Here is a 16,714-nt window from a genome sequence, read left to right as displayed (position 1 = left end):
AGGACGAGTGTTTTGAGGAAAGGGCGTACCAGTATGCCAAAACATTCGCGGACTAAATCTGACTCTGATAATCTGATCATTTTGTCATTTTCAAAACCAACGCCGTTTCGAGCTCTACGTGTACTTCGCTTAGTATTATTAAGAGATAGCGCTGTCAATGGCTCGTTCCCTCTCCTTTTCCACCACAATTGGTGACGAGTAGCGAATTGACACAGAGGGCATTTATCATCAAACGGGTGCCGTTTGTTTAAATACGACTCACAGCACTGTTTTTGCTGACGCTACGTGTGCTTGCCTGTCATGCGATTTTATGGTCTTCAGAATTTTCACGCTAGGACACCATTCCTTGCCGTGCTTCTTCCGACAGCCTTTCAAGATTCCAATATACGTGCAGTCAAATCTCACATCGCATCTTCATTAACTTTAGGGCACTGGGCTATGGAACGAGGCTCGATTGCGAGATTCTTTCAACACGTACTTGCAATTACATGTAAACTGCACAGTAGTCTGGCGCTCGAAAGGGTTTCGAATCGAAACTCGATGTAAACTGCGTAAAAGGCGTAATACCATCATCATTAGCAATTTGCATGCCAAGGAGAGTTATGATTCTTGTTGCATTTATCACGTTGAAGACTTGTAGCCGATATAAGTCATCTAAAATCGGATCGCGTTGCTCGAACGAATGGATTTTTTGGATGACCAGCGAATTCGATTAAGCGAGCCGTCTTTCGACAAGCTCTCTCACGCGCATAAGGACGACACTACTGCGGTGGACACGACACCTAGATTTTACTATTGTACATGTATAATTAAAATAGTGACTGCAACGCCGCGGTCATCACCAGCATATGCACCTGCGCTCGATGGATTTTGTAGGGTTTGCAATTGCACGATCTATTTTTGTCCATCATATTTTGCCTCAAAGTGTTTCTACCAATCACAACACCTGATATCTTGAAAAATGCACATAACGCGTGCGGCCCCTGACTCGGATCCCACTTTCCTTCTGTCGCAGTCGAGCAAGCGACCTTGAAGGCGGAACAAATTCGGCATAGTGGGCGCCATATAATTTGGACGCCCCTTCCTTACAAAACAAAACGCCGCAGATCCATCATAACTGTGGCGAAGGGGGCAAAGTTGGCTTCCAGCACGTCACACAACCGAACAAGCTCGAACCCAGGCACCTCACCTCCCCCATGCACACGGCCCAAGCTCTCGCGTCCATCCGGCGCTCGCGCACGTACGACGCCGAGGGCGGCAAGCGCAAATACCCGAGCGAACACTCGTCTCTACTACACGGCAACGGCCACAGCGGCAGCAACGGCCACGTGAGCCCAAGCTTCCAAATGTCCTCGTCTAGCGATGTCAACGACACGACGCCCACGCTCAAGGAGGACGCACACGCCATCTTCGCGATGATCAAGGATCAGCCGCTCAACCTCTTGTTGCTCTCGGCACCGGTGGCCATTTGGGCCTCACTGGGTGGCTGGAGCGATCTTTGGATCTTTATCTTCAACTTCCTCATCATGATCCCTCTCGCCAACCTGTTGGGTGAAGCTACCGAGTCTTTGGCCTTCCATACAGGCGAGACAATTGGCGGATTAGTCAACGCCACCTTCGGCAACGCCGTCGAGGTCATTGTAGCGATCTTCGCACTTAAGGCGGGTGAGATCAACGTTGTGCAGAGCTCGCTCATTGGCTCTGTACTCTCCAACCTGCTACTAGTGCTGGGATGCGCTTTTATCGCTGGTGGAGTACGCAACAAGGAGAACTCATTCAACGCCGTGGGTGCCAGCGCCAACTCGTCGCTGCTCATGCTCGCCAGCTTTGCAATGCTTCTACCCAGTTATATCTTCTACTTCTCCGATACCGATTCGGAGGAGAAACGTGTAGCCAACACACTGACACTCTCTCGCATCGCTGCCGTCTTCCTGCTCTTCATGTACCTGCAACTTCTCTTCTTCCAACTCAAAACCCACGCGGACTTTTTCGAGGACCAACAAAATGAATCTGAGGAGACTGTAGCGCTATCCAAGCGTGCTAGTGGTACAGTTCTGCTAGTGGCCACCTTACTGGTGTCTCTATTCTCCCAGTTCCTCGTGAACTCTATCGACGGCTTCGCGAACGAGATGCACTTGAGCAAGTCGTTTATTGGCATTATCTTGTTACCAGTTGTTGGTAACGCTGTGGAACACGTAACGGCAGTTAAGGTTGCACTTAACAACAAGATGGAGCTGGCTATGGGCGTCGCTGTGGGGTCCGCCACCCAGGTATCTCTCTTCGTGGTGCCTGTCGTCGTGCTCTCCGGGTGGTTTATGGACCGCGCAATGTCATTGGCGTTCCCGCAGTTCGAGATCCTCATCTACCTCATGTCGATCATCATCGTCTACGCTATTATCGCGGATGGCAAGTCTAACTGGCTCGAAGGATCGATGCTACTCACAGCGTACGCTCTAGTGGCTATTACACTTGTTTGGGTTGAAGTCCCCAGTGCACTATAAGGAGCGATCTTCCCAGTAGTACAATCATAGCTCTGTTAGTCTGCAATAGGAACGAACTATTGCTGCACCCTATAACTCCTTAACCACATTTGTCAGATAATAACTTGCCATTTCGATGACGTGAGTCTGATAAAATGATATGTTAGATAGATAAAAGTCAAAAGATTCCTATTCTCTCTATGCAGTAGCTGGCAGTATCCGCGTCCGTACACTTGACGGTGTTGTTGAAGCGGTACGGGTCGTTGAGGTGGTGCTGAGCCCACTGATTAAAGTAGGACGCAGCAGATAAACCCGTCCGTCGTCAGTCTCGTCAACTGTATCAAACGCACGATTCCTTGCGGCCGAGATGCACATGCAGCAAACACGAAGACGCTCAATGACACCAATACGCCCCTCGATATCCTGGGACTTGGAGCACGAGCCACAAGTATCGTGGCCACAGATGTAACACACGTGTTTCTTTCGCAGCAGTGAATCCTTCACCAGTTTGCCACATCCCGAGCAGCTTCCATCGCCAACGTTGTCGGAGGGATCCACGGTATCCTCAGCTCCCAGACGTCTCCGGATTGCGATATCTCCGATCTTTGGGATCAATATAGCAAGTTTAACCAACGCGGCCTCACGCAGAGTAGCAACTTTCAGCTTGGCCTTGACAATTCCCCTGGATTTCACTTCATCCGAGGACATGGTGTGCGTTCCGAAGTAAAACACCGACGTCTGGTGCGATTTCACTTGCTCTGTCAATATGTACCCAGCCAACACGTCACCACCGACTATCAATCGACCTGCACGGTCGCGTGTTAGCGTCTGAAAGGTACGAACAGCGGTACGTGTCTTGTAGTTGATTTCGACGTGGTCGAGGAATTCGAACGTCTTAGTGCTAGAAACCAGCGGGATGGAACCCGAAAACTGCATCCGCTTGGTCGTCAGATGGACGTTCATCCGCGACGTCGGTACCTCTCGTAGTGTGACTGCGTACGAGAAGGCGTCGCCTGCGAGAGCCACCATGGTGGCGTTGAAATCGTCACTATTGTGACTGGAGAGAACCTCTAGAATTTCATTGGCACTGCAAGGAAGCGCTGAGGAGGCTGCAACATCGAACACGCCGGGGGTCAATTTACGCTCAAATAAACGCACACCTTGGCCGTCCTTTCGTTCCTTCCATCCGGCAGTGGCAAAGACGTCACGGGCGTGTTCCACCTTGGCACGAGCTTTTGCAGCCAGCGCCAGTAGAGCGTCATCTTCTCCCTTGACCTCAACGGAAGTTCTGGATGCGGAGAACGTGGATCTGCTGCTGCTGGAGCTGAAGTACGAGCGCATGCTCGGGGATGGCGTCGTGTGGGAAACTCGACCCGAAGAGCTCAAGAAACTGGTCTCCTCCGAACATGTGAACATATTGCGAGAAGAGACACCGGAGCTGCTGAAGTCTCGTTGACGCAGCGACATGGTGTTCTCAATACTTGTCAACTGACTTTCTTCCTTGTCGTCGGTGCAGGATTTGACGAGACCACTTGACGTCGTAATGAAGAATGGCTGGTCTGGTTGGTTGATCCTAGGAGAAACCTAACCAATTTGCTACAGACGTTAGAGTCCACTCGAGATTGTCCAAGAAATATCACAAATAGTTTACGGGCTTGTAAAGCTGCACGGGGCAGTACAGAAACTGTTTTACGTATTGACGGGGTGAGTGTGGGTGGACGTCCAGGAAATCCGTCCAGCCATGTTAGATGCGTAAGCTGATTCGAGATGGTTTTGCGGCTACAGGAACTCGAAGGGATCCTCATCTGGTAGTGACGACTGGCGATTTTTATCATGATCTTGCAGTCGTGTCCGATCGCGGTTCAACTCAAGTGCAGCGTATTAATGCAAAGGTGGACTACTGTACCGGTATACTTCTTCATAACTCATAATTCGGCTGGTACTGTTAATAACATGTAAATGAAACTTTGTCATTCTTGTCGTGCGGAATTCCTTCAAGACTTCGCCAGGGAGAGGCCAACGCCCCCTCCATGAGTTGGCAGGCCCGACGCCTTCGCTCTACCTGCAGCCATTTTGTAGCTCACGACAGGAACGATCCCTATGTACTTTGAGGGCGAAAATTATCTCGAGATGATGAATTGTGCTGCACCATGAACCGGGTTCATTGAACCCTTCGTGCTTTATTGATAAGGTAAGTTTAACCGGCTCATGGGGAGATGCACTGGGATTGTGTGCGCTTTCGACGGTAAAGTTCCCGGTGCAAGACTTGCACTGCAAGTACAGCATGCCTTTTTATTAAAATATCGTAATGTAAAATCTCAATCAATCTTCATTTCACAGTGTCCCACTGGGACTAACGCTACCGACGGTCTTAGATGCCGACCTTCAGACACTTTCCGCAGGACACCGCCTTCAACGTGCCCCGGACCTGTACCTCCTTCGCCTATGTGCACAGGATCGTGCAGCCTGGAAGAACTTAACCGAGGCGCTTATTGCGTACGCGCCGCTTAATGGACTCTGGCCGAGAGAAAAGAGAAACGTAGAGAATGAGAGATAACCCGACGCATGCGGAAGTTGATCCACCTCGGTGGCAAGACGGCTCGCGAAACGCGTTCACATACATGCATATCGTAATGTAAAATCTCAATCAATCTTCATTTCACAGTGTCCCACTGGGACTCCCACTGGCTCACTCCCAGCCAGTGGCTGCTAGCCACTGGCTGGGAGTCCCAGCGCCCATAAGCTCTGTCACTTGTGCAGAGCCACGCACTCCGATTTGAATCGAACGTTGCGCCATCTTCACAGCGCGTGATGAATCATCAGATGATTGGATCTTGTGTACATCGGATGAGTGCTTCCTTTTGCACCTTTGGGACAGGGGTGGCGCGACGCGCCACACAACCTGGCTGCCCTCGCTTACTTCTAGACGCTTCAAGCTCGCCCGCTACAGCAAGCACTCGATTCTCTCTGTCCATGACAAAATTATCCACGTAGCGAGCACCGCATTGACCTTGTCTATTAATAACATTTTCCGGTGAGTTCCTTAAAAAAATTAGGCAGATGCTACTGTCCATGCGCCGACTGTATGCTTTTACCATGCAGCCACGCCAGGTGTTGTCCATAAATTACGTTCTGCGTAATTTATATCCATACTGAAATCAAGTATTTACCGCCGATCAGTTTTTCACCGCATCAAGTTGCTACTAAGTTGCATTGTCAATTTTGTAGTCCATGTATTGAGTCCACGTATAATCCATAAATCACCCGTGCATTAGGCATGAACACGAACACAGGAAACGTTAGTATTATAGTCCATGTATCGAGTCCATGCATTGGTCAGATATCCTCCGTGTATTTAGACTCAAATTAGATAGGTTAGTTAGATCTACCATGGAGCACTAGCTGAAGCATGTGAAAGCGCAATATCGTGAGACCTTTTGGAGTTACATCCAGCGCACTGCTATTGTCTACCATTCGCCAGAGTCGTAGCATTACGAAGAAACCACAGTTGTGGCCGTCCGTCTGAGTTGGCGCGTTGATGGATACAACCTCATAGTCGTCGCTCAGGGTTTTCGCCAAATCCCAGGACAGTCGATCCAGCACGGTCTTGTAAGTCCTCTGGTTCATGGAGTCATAATAAAGGACTCGAGCTCGCTTCACATCTACTGCAATTCCGCACCAGTGCGAATTTCCAACGTTAACCGGGATCATAAGGAGGTCTGCCTCTCCCACCAGCTCTTGCGCTTTTTTCTTGAGGGATTCATTCATGCCCTTGGCATTTCGCCCCGTCACCGTGCTCTCAATCCCCGGAACACGAGCAGTAGGGTTTGTTGCACACAGTCTTGTGCAGAAAGCATGTATCAAGGCGTCGTTCGCCCAGGATGGTGGATTCAAGCGGTATAGCATCGCGTAGTGACACTCAGTGACCTCGATCACGATTGTGCTCTGTGGGTTCGATTTCGCCACTTGGTTTACCATGTTTTCCAACACAGGATGTTGCACTGAAGGTATGGTGCTTATCACGTTTTGAAGCAGCCAAGTGCAGAATTTGACACCTTGCTCGCATTGGTCCTTCATAGTCGACAGATAACACATTGCCTCAATATGGGCTCGTGAAAATGTTCCAATACCTGAAATTTGAACACATTCTATCTCCAGGTTTTGTCCATGAATCTCCAGGTCTTGTCCACGTAACTGCGTGTCATCACTTTCAGCTTGCGAAGGCTGGCTCTGGGTGAAGATCTCGATTGCAGTCTCTCTTGTGTTCTTCACTGGAAGAACGGAGAGGCACTTGTCCAGCAGCTTCTTCGGGAGAAGATAGAACGCGTTGTCGTTCAGCACAGGGGCGCTCTGTCGAACATACTTCGGTTTCTTGCTACTCGCTCTATCCCACTTGGTAGAAATTGGGCTTACGCGGTCTAGCGCTTCCTGGAGTGTCGGTTTCTCCGGAGTGACCAGCGTCAGTCTCGTCCACAGTCGCCACGTTGCCATCCATCGCTGCAAACTCGGTAAGTGCTTGTGCGCAGGTATCACCATCGTCGAGTCCGCCTCGTAACTCGGCCTTGACACGCTGGACAATGTTGTCCACGTCTTTCTTAACCAGGCTTTCTCCTTTGTCGAGCAGGTACTCGTAAATACGAGCGCGCTTGCGACCGTACTTCACCATTTCGCGCACGGTGGACCTTGTCTCAGAATCCTCCAACTTTCGGTTCTCTGCGTAAGTTTTGAAGTGGGCGGTACCCACGACGTGGTTGTGGTGGTAAACCCCGTTCTTCACTCGAAGCAGCCACTGGCCTTCCTCTTCCACGACTTGAACCACGAACCGAAAAGGACACCCAGTGCCACGAACAAACTGCTTCGGCCGCACACCTGTGCTCCGATCCTTCGTCCACCACCCATGCGTACAAATATATGTGCGCTGGTACGTTGCCCACTGGGTCGGAACGTATGGTACGTCAAGACCTTCTCGTGCAGCGACAGTTTTAGTCAACCGCTTGTTCCGCAAGTCGCAGCTCACAGTCATGGAAACTCGGATGATCTGCCGCGTTGAAGATGCGTACTTCTTCAAATAGACCGCCCAGTTGGCCCAGCTTGAGTGAAGGGCTTCCGGGGCACAAACAGGCACTGGACAATCTGAAACCTGGACGCTGCATGGACGTTCCGCATTGTCGGTGCCCGACTCGTCGGAGTTCTCAGAGCCTTCTGCAGAGTTCGTAGGAGCGGAAGGAGCAGCATCTGACGCCTCTTCGCTCGAGCTAGTCTGTTGAGGGCACGTAGTTAGCAAAACCGACATACGTATAAGATCAGGTAGTTATGCAACGCACCTCTGGCTGACCTGTCGCGGTTTCTGAGGCCGGTGATGGCGGCGTCGGCAGTGAAGAGGGCGCGGGAGGCTCCAGTGGGGGAGTTTCAGACTTGCTATCCGACATACCGGAGCGGGGGGGGGGCGGCAACGACGTGCACAGCGACGACGGTACCGGAAGCTCCGGCTTATCGAAAGTGAAGTGAGTGGCTGTGGTAGCCCTCAAAATCGTTGAGAAGCATGGACATTTTACATGCATAATACATGTATTTTACACAGCCCGTAATTTATAATTTTTAGGTCGGTAATTTTACAGCCTGGACAATACATGGATGGCCACCTGGACAATTCATATACTCAGCGCATGGACGATAGAAAAAATTACGAAAGTTGAAAATACAGACCAATCCGATAGCTACCGGTAGCCGGAACCGGTACTCGTTTCTAAAACAATGCTTTCATTTTAACCAATCAGTGGATATCAATCACGAGTCAGATACTTTTTGAGCACCATGAAGCCGACGGTGCTCGTGACACTAGCTGCGTGCTTTCTGACGCTTCCATTCACACTGGATCGCGGCGCCTACGCTTGGGGAGGTGACGAGGATGCCGACGAAGTGGAGGAAGACGACGACGACTTCGATTTTGCTACCAGCAACGTAAAACCCGCCATCAATATGATATTTCCATGTGTAAAATGTGAGACAGTGTCTAACTCGCTCTGTTGCAGCTGAACTTCGTCAAGCACGACGACTTTGTGGAAGTGGAATGCAGCGGACAGGAGTGCGCGTCCGAACCGACGGACGGAAGTGAAGATGTGCCTTCCGTCTGGACTCGCGGCCTCGTGACACCCAAGCTCAAACCCAAGCTCATTCTACAGGAACACGCCCGAGCGGCCACCAAAGTGGAGAAGAAGTTCCGAGGCGAAACGCTGGGCTATGTGACGCCATGCAACAATCGTGGCTACGACTGGGCCAAGAAATTCCGCACCAAGTTCACGTACATCTCGCCCGTGTGGCTGCAACTACGCGAGGACACCGACCACGTCCCGATCATCACGGGCACGCACGATATCGACCGTCAGTGGATGCTGGACGTCAAGAACGGAGTTGAAGGCGACGATCAACAGGGAGAAGGACCTGAAATCGTGCCTCGCATTGTCTACGAACGCAACCGTCTCAGCTCGGAGGACGTCCCTGTGATCATCGACAAGATGCTGGAGCTGATGGAAGACTTCAAGTTTGACGGGATGGTGTTCGAGATCCCAGTGATGCAAGGGACAGTCGATATGCTGCAGCACATAGGTCGCGCCTTCCGAGCTGCAGATAAGCTGCTGATCCTCGTGCTGTCCAGAAGCTCAAAGGAGGTATCGATGATATAACGAATAGCTGTTAACGTGTTTCTAACTTGTTATGGGTTTATTAGGGTGAATTGCCAGTTACGCACGAGATTTTCAACGAGCTGGCTCCACTAGTGCACCGGTTCTCCATGAATGCGTACGACTTCAGTATGCCAGGGCCCAATGCGCCGTATCCGTGGCTGAAGAAGACACTGGAGAAGATGTCGCCGATGGAGAGACAGAAAGTTCTGATGGGAATCCCATTCTACGGTTATGACAACCGCGGTAAGAAGTAACAGGGCTGATGTACGCTATCCCGATGCTTTAACTGATCTCTATCGCAGATGCCATTACGGGGAGCACGTACATCCAGTCGCTTACAGACAATGAAGTCTCTAAGATTCGATGGGACGCTACGGCACATGTAAGACGCAACAGGGAGTCCCTACTAGAGAGATGGGAGACTGACATGTATGCTCCTCACTGTAGGAATGTCAACACACGTACACTGCTGTAGAGACGAACAGCCATCACGTGGTTTTCTTCCCGTGTCTGCAGTTCCTACAGGATCGTCTGAAGCTGTACAAGGAGAAACATGTGGGTGTTGCGATCTGGGAGCTCGGACAAGGTGCGTACTGTACACCCTCTCTACTTGGAGCTGACCTATCAAATTACATTTCTGTATGTGCCTTCCAGGACTTGAATTCTTCTACGATCTGCTCTAACACAACAATGAGCAAGGTCTCCCATTCATAAAGTCAATCGGTCACTTATTCATCCTACGGAGGCGATAACGAAGCTATGTCATCTCCGCCATCTGCTGTTCCTCGTTCGCGACTTTCATCCACGAACTCTTTGAGAACTTTACGCACATCAGCCAACGAGTCGACTGCAAACGAACACGCGTGACGACCTCCGCTATGTTGAACATCCGGCCCCACAACAACAGCAAAGATCTCGACGTTCTCGGCCAAACGCACAGGCACCTTCTGTAAGCGACTGAACGCCACCTTGTTGTCGTCATCCATTACATCTCCAGCGTCCAGCTCGTCATCGTCGTCGGTGGAATACTCGTCATGTCCTCGCACTGCTGCAGCTGCTGCCCCAATTATCTGCTCGTTGTGGTGTCGTCTTCTCACTGCTTTGAGTTTAACTGTCGGGTCCAACTCATCCGTCACGCCATTTCCTCGAGGACGTGGCATGCGAGGTTTCGCCTTTGAGACGTGCGCAGCAGACGGCACAGCCTGAGCACGAAGCTGAGACGACGCAGAGCTACTCAACGCGATGGAATTCCTGCGGATCCGCTCGTTCTCTGCCTCTTCTTCTTCTTTTCTTTTCCTCTCGTCATGACGTTCATTCGACTCGGCTACCAGCGCATTCAACGTCTGGAACATTTGATCATCCGTCACGTCGTCGCACACACAGAGTACAAAGTCAACAGCTTGGTCGTTCTTCTTGGAGATCTGGTCAGGCAGCGACAAGTGCTTGAGGATTCCTTCGAGCACCCGCGTCTTCGTGCAGCCTTCGTGCTCCACACTAACAGACATGTGACCCTGATACACTTCCAGCGCTGTACCGATGAGTTGTCGCTCTAAAATGATCTGTAAATCCTTCGCTTGCCAGCTACCGAAATGCGGATCCGCGTCGCCATAATGCCACGTCAACGAGCTCTCCTTGTCTTCGATATAGCTTCCTGGCGTTCGGTCTGTGAACGTGAGCATGGTAGGCAGCACTAAGTCCTTCCACGACATATCATCGCCACCGAATGAGTCGTCTGTCGGCGCGATACTCCCCGCGACTGGTGTGTTGTCTCCTGTATTTGTAGATCCGGGCACAGAGCTGTGTCGAGAATACGCTGGCAGACTCCCCATGCTCATATGCATCATACTGTGCGCTTCACTAGAGTACGACGCATCCAGACTGCCAATAACACTTCCCACACCCGCCATCGTCGCTGTACTACCACCCGATCGAGCAGTAGCGACGTCATACTGAAACTTACTCATCGTCTTCCAATGTTCGCGCGTGTTACTCAAGTTCATACGATAGAAGAATCCATCTTCTGCTGCCACACCGACTCGTACACCATTAAGCCACGTCTCCAGGAACTTCCTCTCTCGTCCACTGACGATAAACACCGTGTTACGTTCGTCCGTACTCAGTGCGTCAAGTAGAGCCTTAAAATTCGGTCCAACGGCTGCAAGAGGCAGCAGCGAATGCTGCGGTGTCAACGTCCGGTCATAATCCAAGATAATCACGCGGTTCTGCGCACTTCGATACGCTCGGACGATGGTTTTCCTGTCCAGTTTCGGCAGTTGAGTCGACGACTTGCGGTTCTTCTCGACTGCTTCATTAAGTTCTTCCAAGAACTGCTCCCCCCACGCTGACGCCGTGTTCGAGGACACGTAGCGATAGAGTTTCTGCTGACGGATCTCCCGCTCCGTGCGACACATACTCAACGCTTGGTGAACACTCAACGCGACGTCTTCAATATTCCACGGATTCACGACGATAGCGCCACTCAGAGACTGGGAGCAGCCTGCGAACTCGCTCACCACCAACACTCCGGGCCCTCCGTCTTCGCCTTCCCAGTCTGTCAACACAGACGCCGACGATTGTCTTGGGGATTGGATGGGAGACAGCACGCCACTCTTGGCTGCAGTGTTCATACTCTCGGTATTTCTTGAGTGCGCTGGCGCGGATGCGTTGTCAGAACTGAGACTGCTACTCAACTTTCTTGTTGCAGCACGCGCTGCTTTCTTCCGTTCGTCTTTGTTGCGCATGAAATGCTGCTGACACACGATGAACTCGTGCGAGACGAGATTCATCCCATCTCGAGTCGACGTCACCAGACAAACGTCAGCCAAGTCGTACAATGCGCACAACTCTTCATGCGGAGTTGCTTGCTGCTGGATAAAGTGGATCGGAGCGTAATCGAGCGTCCCGAAGATGCCGTTAATGCGTCCGACAATCTGGTTCACTTGCGTAACGATATTGTGATAGCTGTGCGAGCTCATCTCGAGTTGGTGACACGGATCGTAGCCGATATTGCCCTTCCCGCCTGCCATTGGACTCGCAGCCTTGGGTGGAGACTCCGATAGACTCTTGATAGGGCTGTCACTGCCCGTGGAGCTTGTTGGGCCTACAATAGGATACGAGGCGGAGCGAGGAAGCAGCGCACTGCTGTCTCCACTGGCGCTACTGGCACTGGCACGTCGCGTGTTGTCGTTAGCGCCTGTAGACTTGCTGTCAACCACTCCGGAACGTGACGAGATGCCAATTTGCACTAGAACAACATTGTGTTGCCACTCGGGGAATCGATCCAGTAGCATTTCCATCGCCAACATCTTGTGCGGTATTCCCTTGATATTATCCAGTCGATCTATGCCCAGAATGATCCGTTTGCCGCCGAATTTGTCGTGTAGCTCATTCACGCGATTCAGTGTGGGCATACTGGATGCTGCACGTGCAAATGGCTCCAAACTGATGCCAATTGGGAACACACCGATCGATGTGAAGTGGTCACGGTCGGGTGAGACACTTCGGACGCCTTTATGTGAGCATTCGACGCCTAAAAGTCGATGACACGTGGAAAGGAAGTGACGTTCGTAGTCAAACGTCTGGAAACCCACAAGATCTGCTTGTAGAACACCCGTCAGTAGCTGGGAGCGTACAGGGAGACGACAATATACGTCTGAAGCTGGGAATGGCGTGTGTAAGAACCATCCGATGCGACACAGAGGGATCCGTTGACGTAGTAGAGACGGTAGCAACATGAGATGGTAGTCGTGGACCCATACCGAGTCCCCTTCGTTGTACATCTCGGCTATAGCGTCGGCGAAGCTCTCGTTCGCTGACTCATACGCTCTCCAGTCTTGTTTGTTGAACCTTTTGGTCGGATGGAAACTCGAGCTGTTGCCAGTGTTGAAAGTGAACGGAACAGGCTCCGATACGTAGTGGAATAGCGACCATAACACTTCGGAAGAGAAGCCTGTGTGTCTTGACGCCACGTCGGAAGATAAGAAGACAGGGAGGCAGTTGTGTTGCAGTAGTAGGCGACGAACAGCCTCGTGTTCGCTCTTGGGGATATGCTGACCTACCCAGCCGACCCACAGGAAGTTCATTTCGGCTCGCACGCCTGTAAGGCACATGAGTTTGTCCAATCCGCCGGTGGTTTTAGTGGCTTTCCAGCGTCCAGTTTGTGGCTGACGTTCGAGTAATACTGGCAGGTTGTTGGACACGACGATGAGCTGGTTGCCAGAGGAATTGAGTGGCTTATCTGTCGAGTCGTCGTCGCTGTCCTCCTCCTGCTCGGCGCGGAGTTGCATGAGTTGCAGTTGCAGCTCCTGGATGTTGGCTAAGATCTCCTGCTCTTCGAGCGACAGCGTGTCCAGACGACTCAGCTCGAAGTCGGTGGCGGCACGTTGTGAGACGAAAAAGTCGTTGCGAGGCGACAATACGCCGCTGGCGGGCGGTGACGCGGCCGCCACGTGCAGCGCGGCGACTTCTTCTCCCATTCGAGATGCAGCAAAAACGAGAATGACGGTCACGCACTTCAACGCACTCACGTCGAGACTTGCTGATACTTTGTGCAAGTGAGTTGCATTTGCCAGTTGGGGATGACTACGAATGTAAATTTCTCAAGAATATGATGGATATTGACCAATCGTGTTTGAGTCTTGATGTCTTCAACGTAGCTACAAACCTACCTAGTGTAGCAATGGGAAGGCCATGAGATAAAGCACCAGCGCGCCATAGAACGTGGCCACAACGGCCACAGCTGCCCAGGCATTGGACGACAGGTCGAAACCCTGCTGCAGTGTCCGGAAGACGAGCGTGTAATTTACTCCGAAGAGCGCGAGTGTACCGACGATCAATGCCAAGTTGATCCATCGGTTGTGCTGCCCCATTAGCCGCTTATTGGTCGTAAATGTGAGCAGCGGTACCAGTGCAAATGGAAGTTGCACACTCTGCATGACGTTGATCATCTCGCTCACAATGTCACTATGGAATCCGTCGTACTCAGTTAGCAGAGCAACTACCAGCGCAGGACCAAGCGCCATCGTGCGTGTAATTGCCACGCGTTTCCACGCTGCAATACGAAGATCCAGAAAGCCTTCCATCACGAATTGACCGGCGTATGTCCCTGTCATTGTCGATGCTTGTCCCGAGGCGACCAATCCGACAGCCCAGATAACTTTGGCGTATTGTCCAAGCGAGCTGCTCACAGCTGCTCCCGCTTCCTTTAATCCAACTTGCTGGCAATAATTCCCGATATGCTTTATCGTATAGCACCGGGTGCACGCCACCGCTACTACACCGTTTTCAATGCTGCAAACGAGTCCGGTTGAGGCGCTGTAAATATCGTTGCCTGATACTAACGCAGCAGCAGCGGGTATACAGGCTGTTTGGATGCCTGCACCGTAGACATCGGACGACGGATCTGCAGCTAGCTGGTCGCACTGCTCGCTGTAAAAGTTGCTGGCAAACGCAGAAATAACGAACATGTTGATGAGGAAACTCACAAATAGTGCCAGAACCGCCTCCAATCCGAAATAAAAGTTGGCTTCTTTGACAGGATCGGTACCCGCGCCACGTCGACTGCGAGACTGGACAAGTGCTGAGTGCAGATAGACGTTATGCGGCATGATGATGGCGCCGAGCATGCCAACAGCTTGCATCACGTTCTGGTCGTCAATGCGTGGGATGGCAATACCTTTGGCGATTTCAGTGCCGCTAGGTTTACTGACTGTAAAATCGACGAAGAAGCACGCGCACATGATTCCGATGAGCCCCATGAAGAAGGTTTCGAGCAGGCGACTACTCTTGTTGTCCCCGTGTCGGTCGATAGCGAGGAAGGTGAACGTATCCAGCGCTGTTATCAAGCAACCGATCCACAAGGGCAGTCCAAACAGGATCTGTAGTGCAATGGCCGTACCCAGTACCTCTTGGATGTCACAACCGATGATCACCAGCTCCATCATGACCCACACGGCATACGTGACGAAACGTGGATACTCGGCTCGACACAGCTCAGCCAAGTGACGTCCCGTGCAGGAGCCCAGCCTCGCAGCTAGTACCTGATACAGTCCACCTAGAGGCAGTGCTCCAGAATGTGACGTACAGGATCTCGTAGCGCGAGTATGCACCGCTTTGAAGGTCTGCTTCGAGGTTGCCCGGATCCAGGTAAGCCATGCTCATGAGCCACCCAGGCCCCACGAAGGACCGGAATTTACCCCATGAAAACGGAGGTCGCTCTGGTGCTAAGTGTGCATCGCCATTGATCTCCGAAAGCTGCGAGTACGATGCGCTCAACGTTTCTCCGCTTGGACGCAGGATCTCGTCTGGAATTGGTGGCATTGCCGTGTCAAGTTGACGATTACCCCAATGAGACAGGGCCCACCGTTAAATAAGAATTTATTTTAAATAATTATATGTCATTCATGAAGAGTTATTTTGCATTTCATTTCAACCAATGCCATCATTCGTTGTTTTTTACCAATCGTGAAGCATAACTGAGATGGAAGACAAAGTTGCAGATGCAAGAGCTTCCGGCGATGGCGACGACGCAGTCGAAACAGTAGCTTCTTCGTTGCCGCCCTCAGGGGCTTCAGTATCCGACGCCAGTGTCCCAAGCTTATTAGACTCGCGAACGCTGCCTCCTGTGGCCGATGGGAATGATGCGGCGCCGCGCTACCTGCCACAGGAAGATGGATCCACGCCGTCTTCTCTGACTTTCAACGAAGCTTTTGCGCAGCTAAGAAAGACGTCATCGTATGTAGCGCCACCGCCACAAGAAGACAAACCTCCAGCACGAGACGCAGCTGCCACAATTTACGTGAATCGGCGACAGAAGGGAAACCCGATGCTCAAGTCTGTGCGCAATGTGGGGTTGGAGTTCCGGGATGGACTAATCCCGGACTATGTGATGGGCGAGTCTTCCTGCTGTGTATTGTTCCTCAGTGTGCGATATCATTTACTACATAATTCCTATTTAGACGAACGCGTGCAGAGTGTGAGGAAGGACGACCCAACGCATTATAAAACGAAACTCGTCTTGTGCTTTGTCGATGTGGACGACAATGAGGTGGCGCTGCGAGAAGTTAACCGCGTGGCGCTTTTAAGCGGCTTCACACTGGTGCTCGCGTGGAGTTGGCTGGAGGCTGCGCGATATCTTGAGACGTTTAAAGCATACGAGAACAAGTCGGCAACGATAATCAAGGAGAAGGTGGAGGCAGAATTCTTGCCTAAAGCCAACGACGTCCTCACCTCCATCCGATCGGTGAACAAGACAGACGTAGTGACGTTGTTGTCCACGTTCGGAACAGTGAAGGGGCTCATGAATGCTTCGATGGAGGAGCTGTCGCTTTGTCCGGGCGTGGGCGCTAAGAAGGTGCGGCAACTGCTCGAGACTTTCCAAGAGCCCTTTACGAAGCAATTAACGTGACCGATCAACGGATACACGCGCAAGGGTAAGGAGATTGGAGGCAACTTTTTCATGTTGAGGTGCTGTCAACAATCACTGCAACATTGTCGACGTTGCACTCTCTTGCAAAATGACACGAACGGTACCTACTAAAAACGCAAAGAATC

At 51.5% G+C, this 16,714-nt stretch overlaps 7 protein-coding genes across 7 annotated transcripts; 3 read left to right on the top strand and 4 right to left on the bottom strand.

The window, feature by feature from the left end:
- Positions 1-1,196: 1,196 nt before the first annotated feature.
- PITG_13726 (Ca2 :Cation Antiporter (CaCA) Family) lies at positions 1,197-2,501 on the top strand (the record flags this gene model as incomplete). The annotated part of the gene is made up of 2 exons (XM_002899379.1): positions 1,197-1,328; positions 1,395-2,501. The coding sequence occupies 2 exons, from the start codon at positions 1,197-1,199 to the stop codon at positions 2,499-2,501; spliced, it is 1,239 nt and encodes a 412-aa protein (XP_002899425.1).
- Positions 2,502-2,678: 177 nt separating this feature from the next.
- Positions 2,679-3,896, bottom strand: PITG_13725 (uncharacterized protein; the record flags this gene model as incomplete). The annotated part of the gene is made up of 1 exon (XM_002899378.1): positions 2,679-3,896. One exon carries the CDS (start codon positions 3,894-3,896, stop codon positions 2,679-2,681), a length of 1,218 nt encoding a protein of 405 aa, XP_002899424.1.
- Positions 3,897-5,169: 1,273 nt separating this feature from the next.
- Positions 5,170-6,557, bottom strand: PITG_13724 (cysteine protease family C48, putative; the record flags this gene model as incomplete). Its single annotated transcript, XM_002899377.1, has 2 exons — positions 5,170-5,424; positions 5,928-6,557. 2 exons carry the CDS (start codon positions 6,555-6,557, stop codon positions 5,170-5,172), a joined length of 885 nt encoding a protein of 294 aa, XP_002899423.1.
- A 1,723-nt stretch (positions 6,558-8,280) lies between these two features.
- PITG_13722 (uncharacterized protein) lies at positions 8,281-9,937 on the top strand (the record flags this gene model as incomplete). Its single annotated transcript, XM_002899376.1, has 6 exons — positions 8,281-8,441; positions 8,513-9,148; positions 9,208-9,406; positions 9,466-9,545; positions 9,611-9,749; positions 9,818-9,937. 5 exons carry the CDS (start codon positions 8,996-8,998, stop codon positions 9,844-9,846), a joined length of 600 nt encoding a protein of 199 aa, XP_002899422.1.
- On the bottom strand, positions 9,901-13,638 carry PITG_13721 (alpha,alpha-trehalose-phosphate synthase [UDP-forming], putative; the record flags this gene model as incomplete). Its single annotated transcript, XM_002899375.1, has 3 exons — positions 9,901-10,572; positions 10,627-11,777; positions 11,838-13,638. The coding sequence occupies 3 exons, from the start codon at positions 13,636-13,638 to the stop codon at positions 9,901-9,903; spliced, it is 3,624 nt and encodes a 1,207-aa protein (XP_002899421.1).
- Positions 13,639-13,830: 192 nt separating this feature from the next.
- PITG_13720 (Metal Ion (Mn2 -iron) Transporter (Nramp) Family) lies at positions 13,831-15,481 on the bottom strand (the record flags this gene model as incomplete). Its single annotated transcript, XM_002899374.1, has 2 exons — positions 13,831-15,187; positions 15,246-15,481. The coding sequence occupies 2 exons, from the start codon at positions 15,479-15,481 to the stop codon at positions 13,831-13,833; spliced, it is 1,593 nt and encodes a 530-aa protein (XP_002899420.1).
- A 141-nt stretch (positions 15,482-15,622) lies between these two features.
- PITG_13719 (DNA excision repair protein ERCC-1) lies at positions 15,623-16,568 on the top strand (the record flags this gene model as incomplete). The annotated part of the gene is made up of 1 exon (XM_002899373.1): positions 15,623-16,568. The coding sequence occupies one exon, from the start codon at positions 15,642-15,644 to the stop codon at positions 16,566-16,568; it is 927 nt and encodes a 308-aa protein (XP_002899419.1).
- Between the last annotated feature and the right edge of the window lie 146 nt (positions 16,569-16,714).

This window comes from Phytophthora infestans, genomic scaffold (genome assembly GCF_000142945.1).
Source record: "Phytophthora infestans T30-4 supercont1.30 genomic scaffold, whole genome shotgun sequence".
Taxonomy (NCBI): Eukaryota; Oomycota; class Peronosporomycetes; order Peronosporales; family Peronosporaceae; genus Phytophthora; species Phytophthora infestans.
Note: the sequence above shows the minus strand (reverse complement) of the source record. Positions and strands in the feature narration are given on the sequence as shown.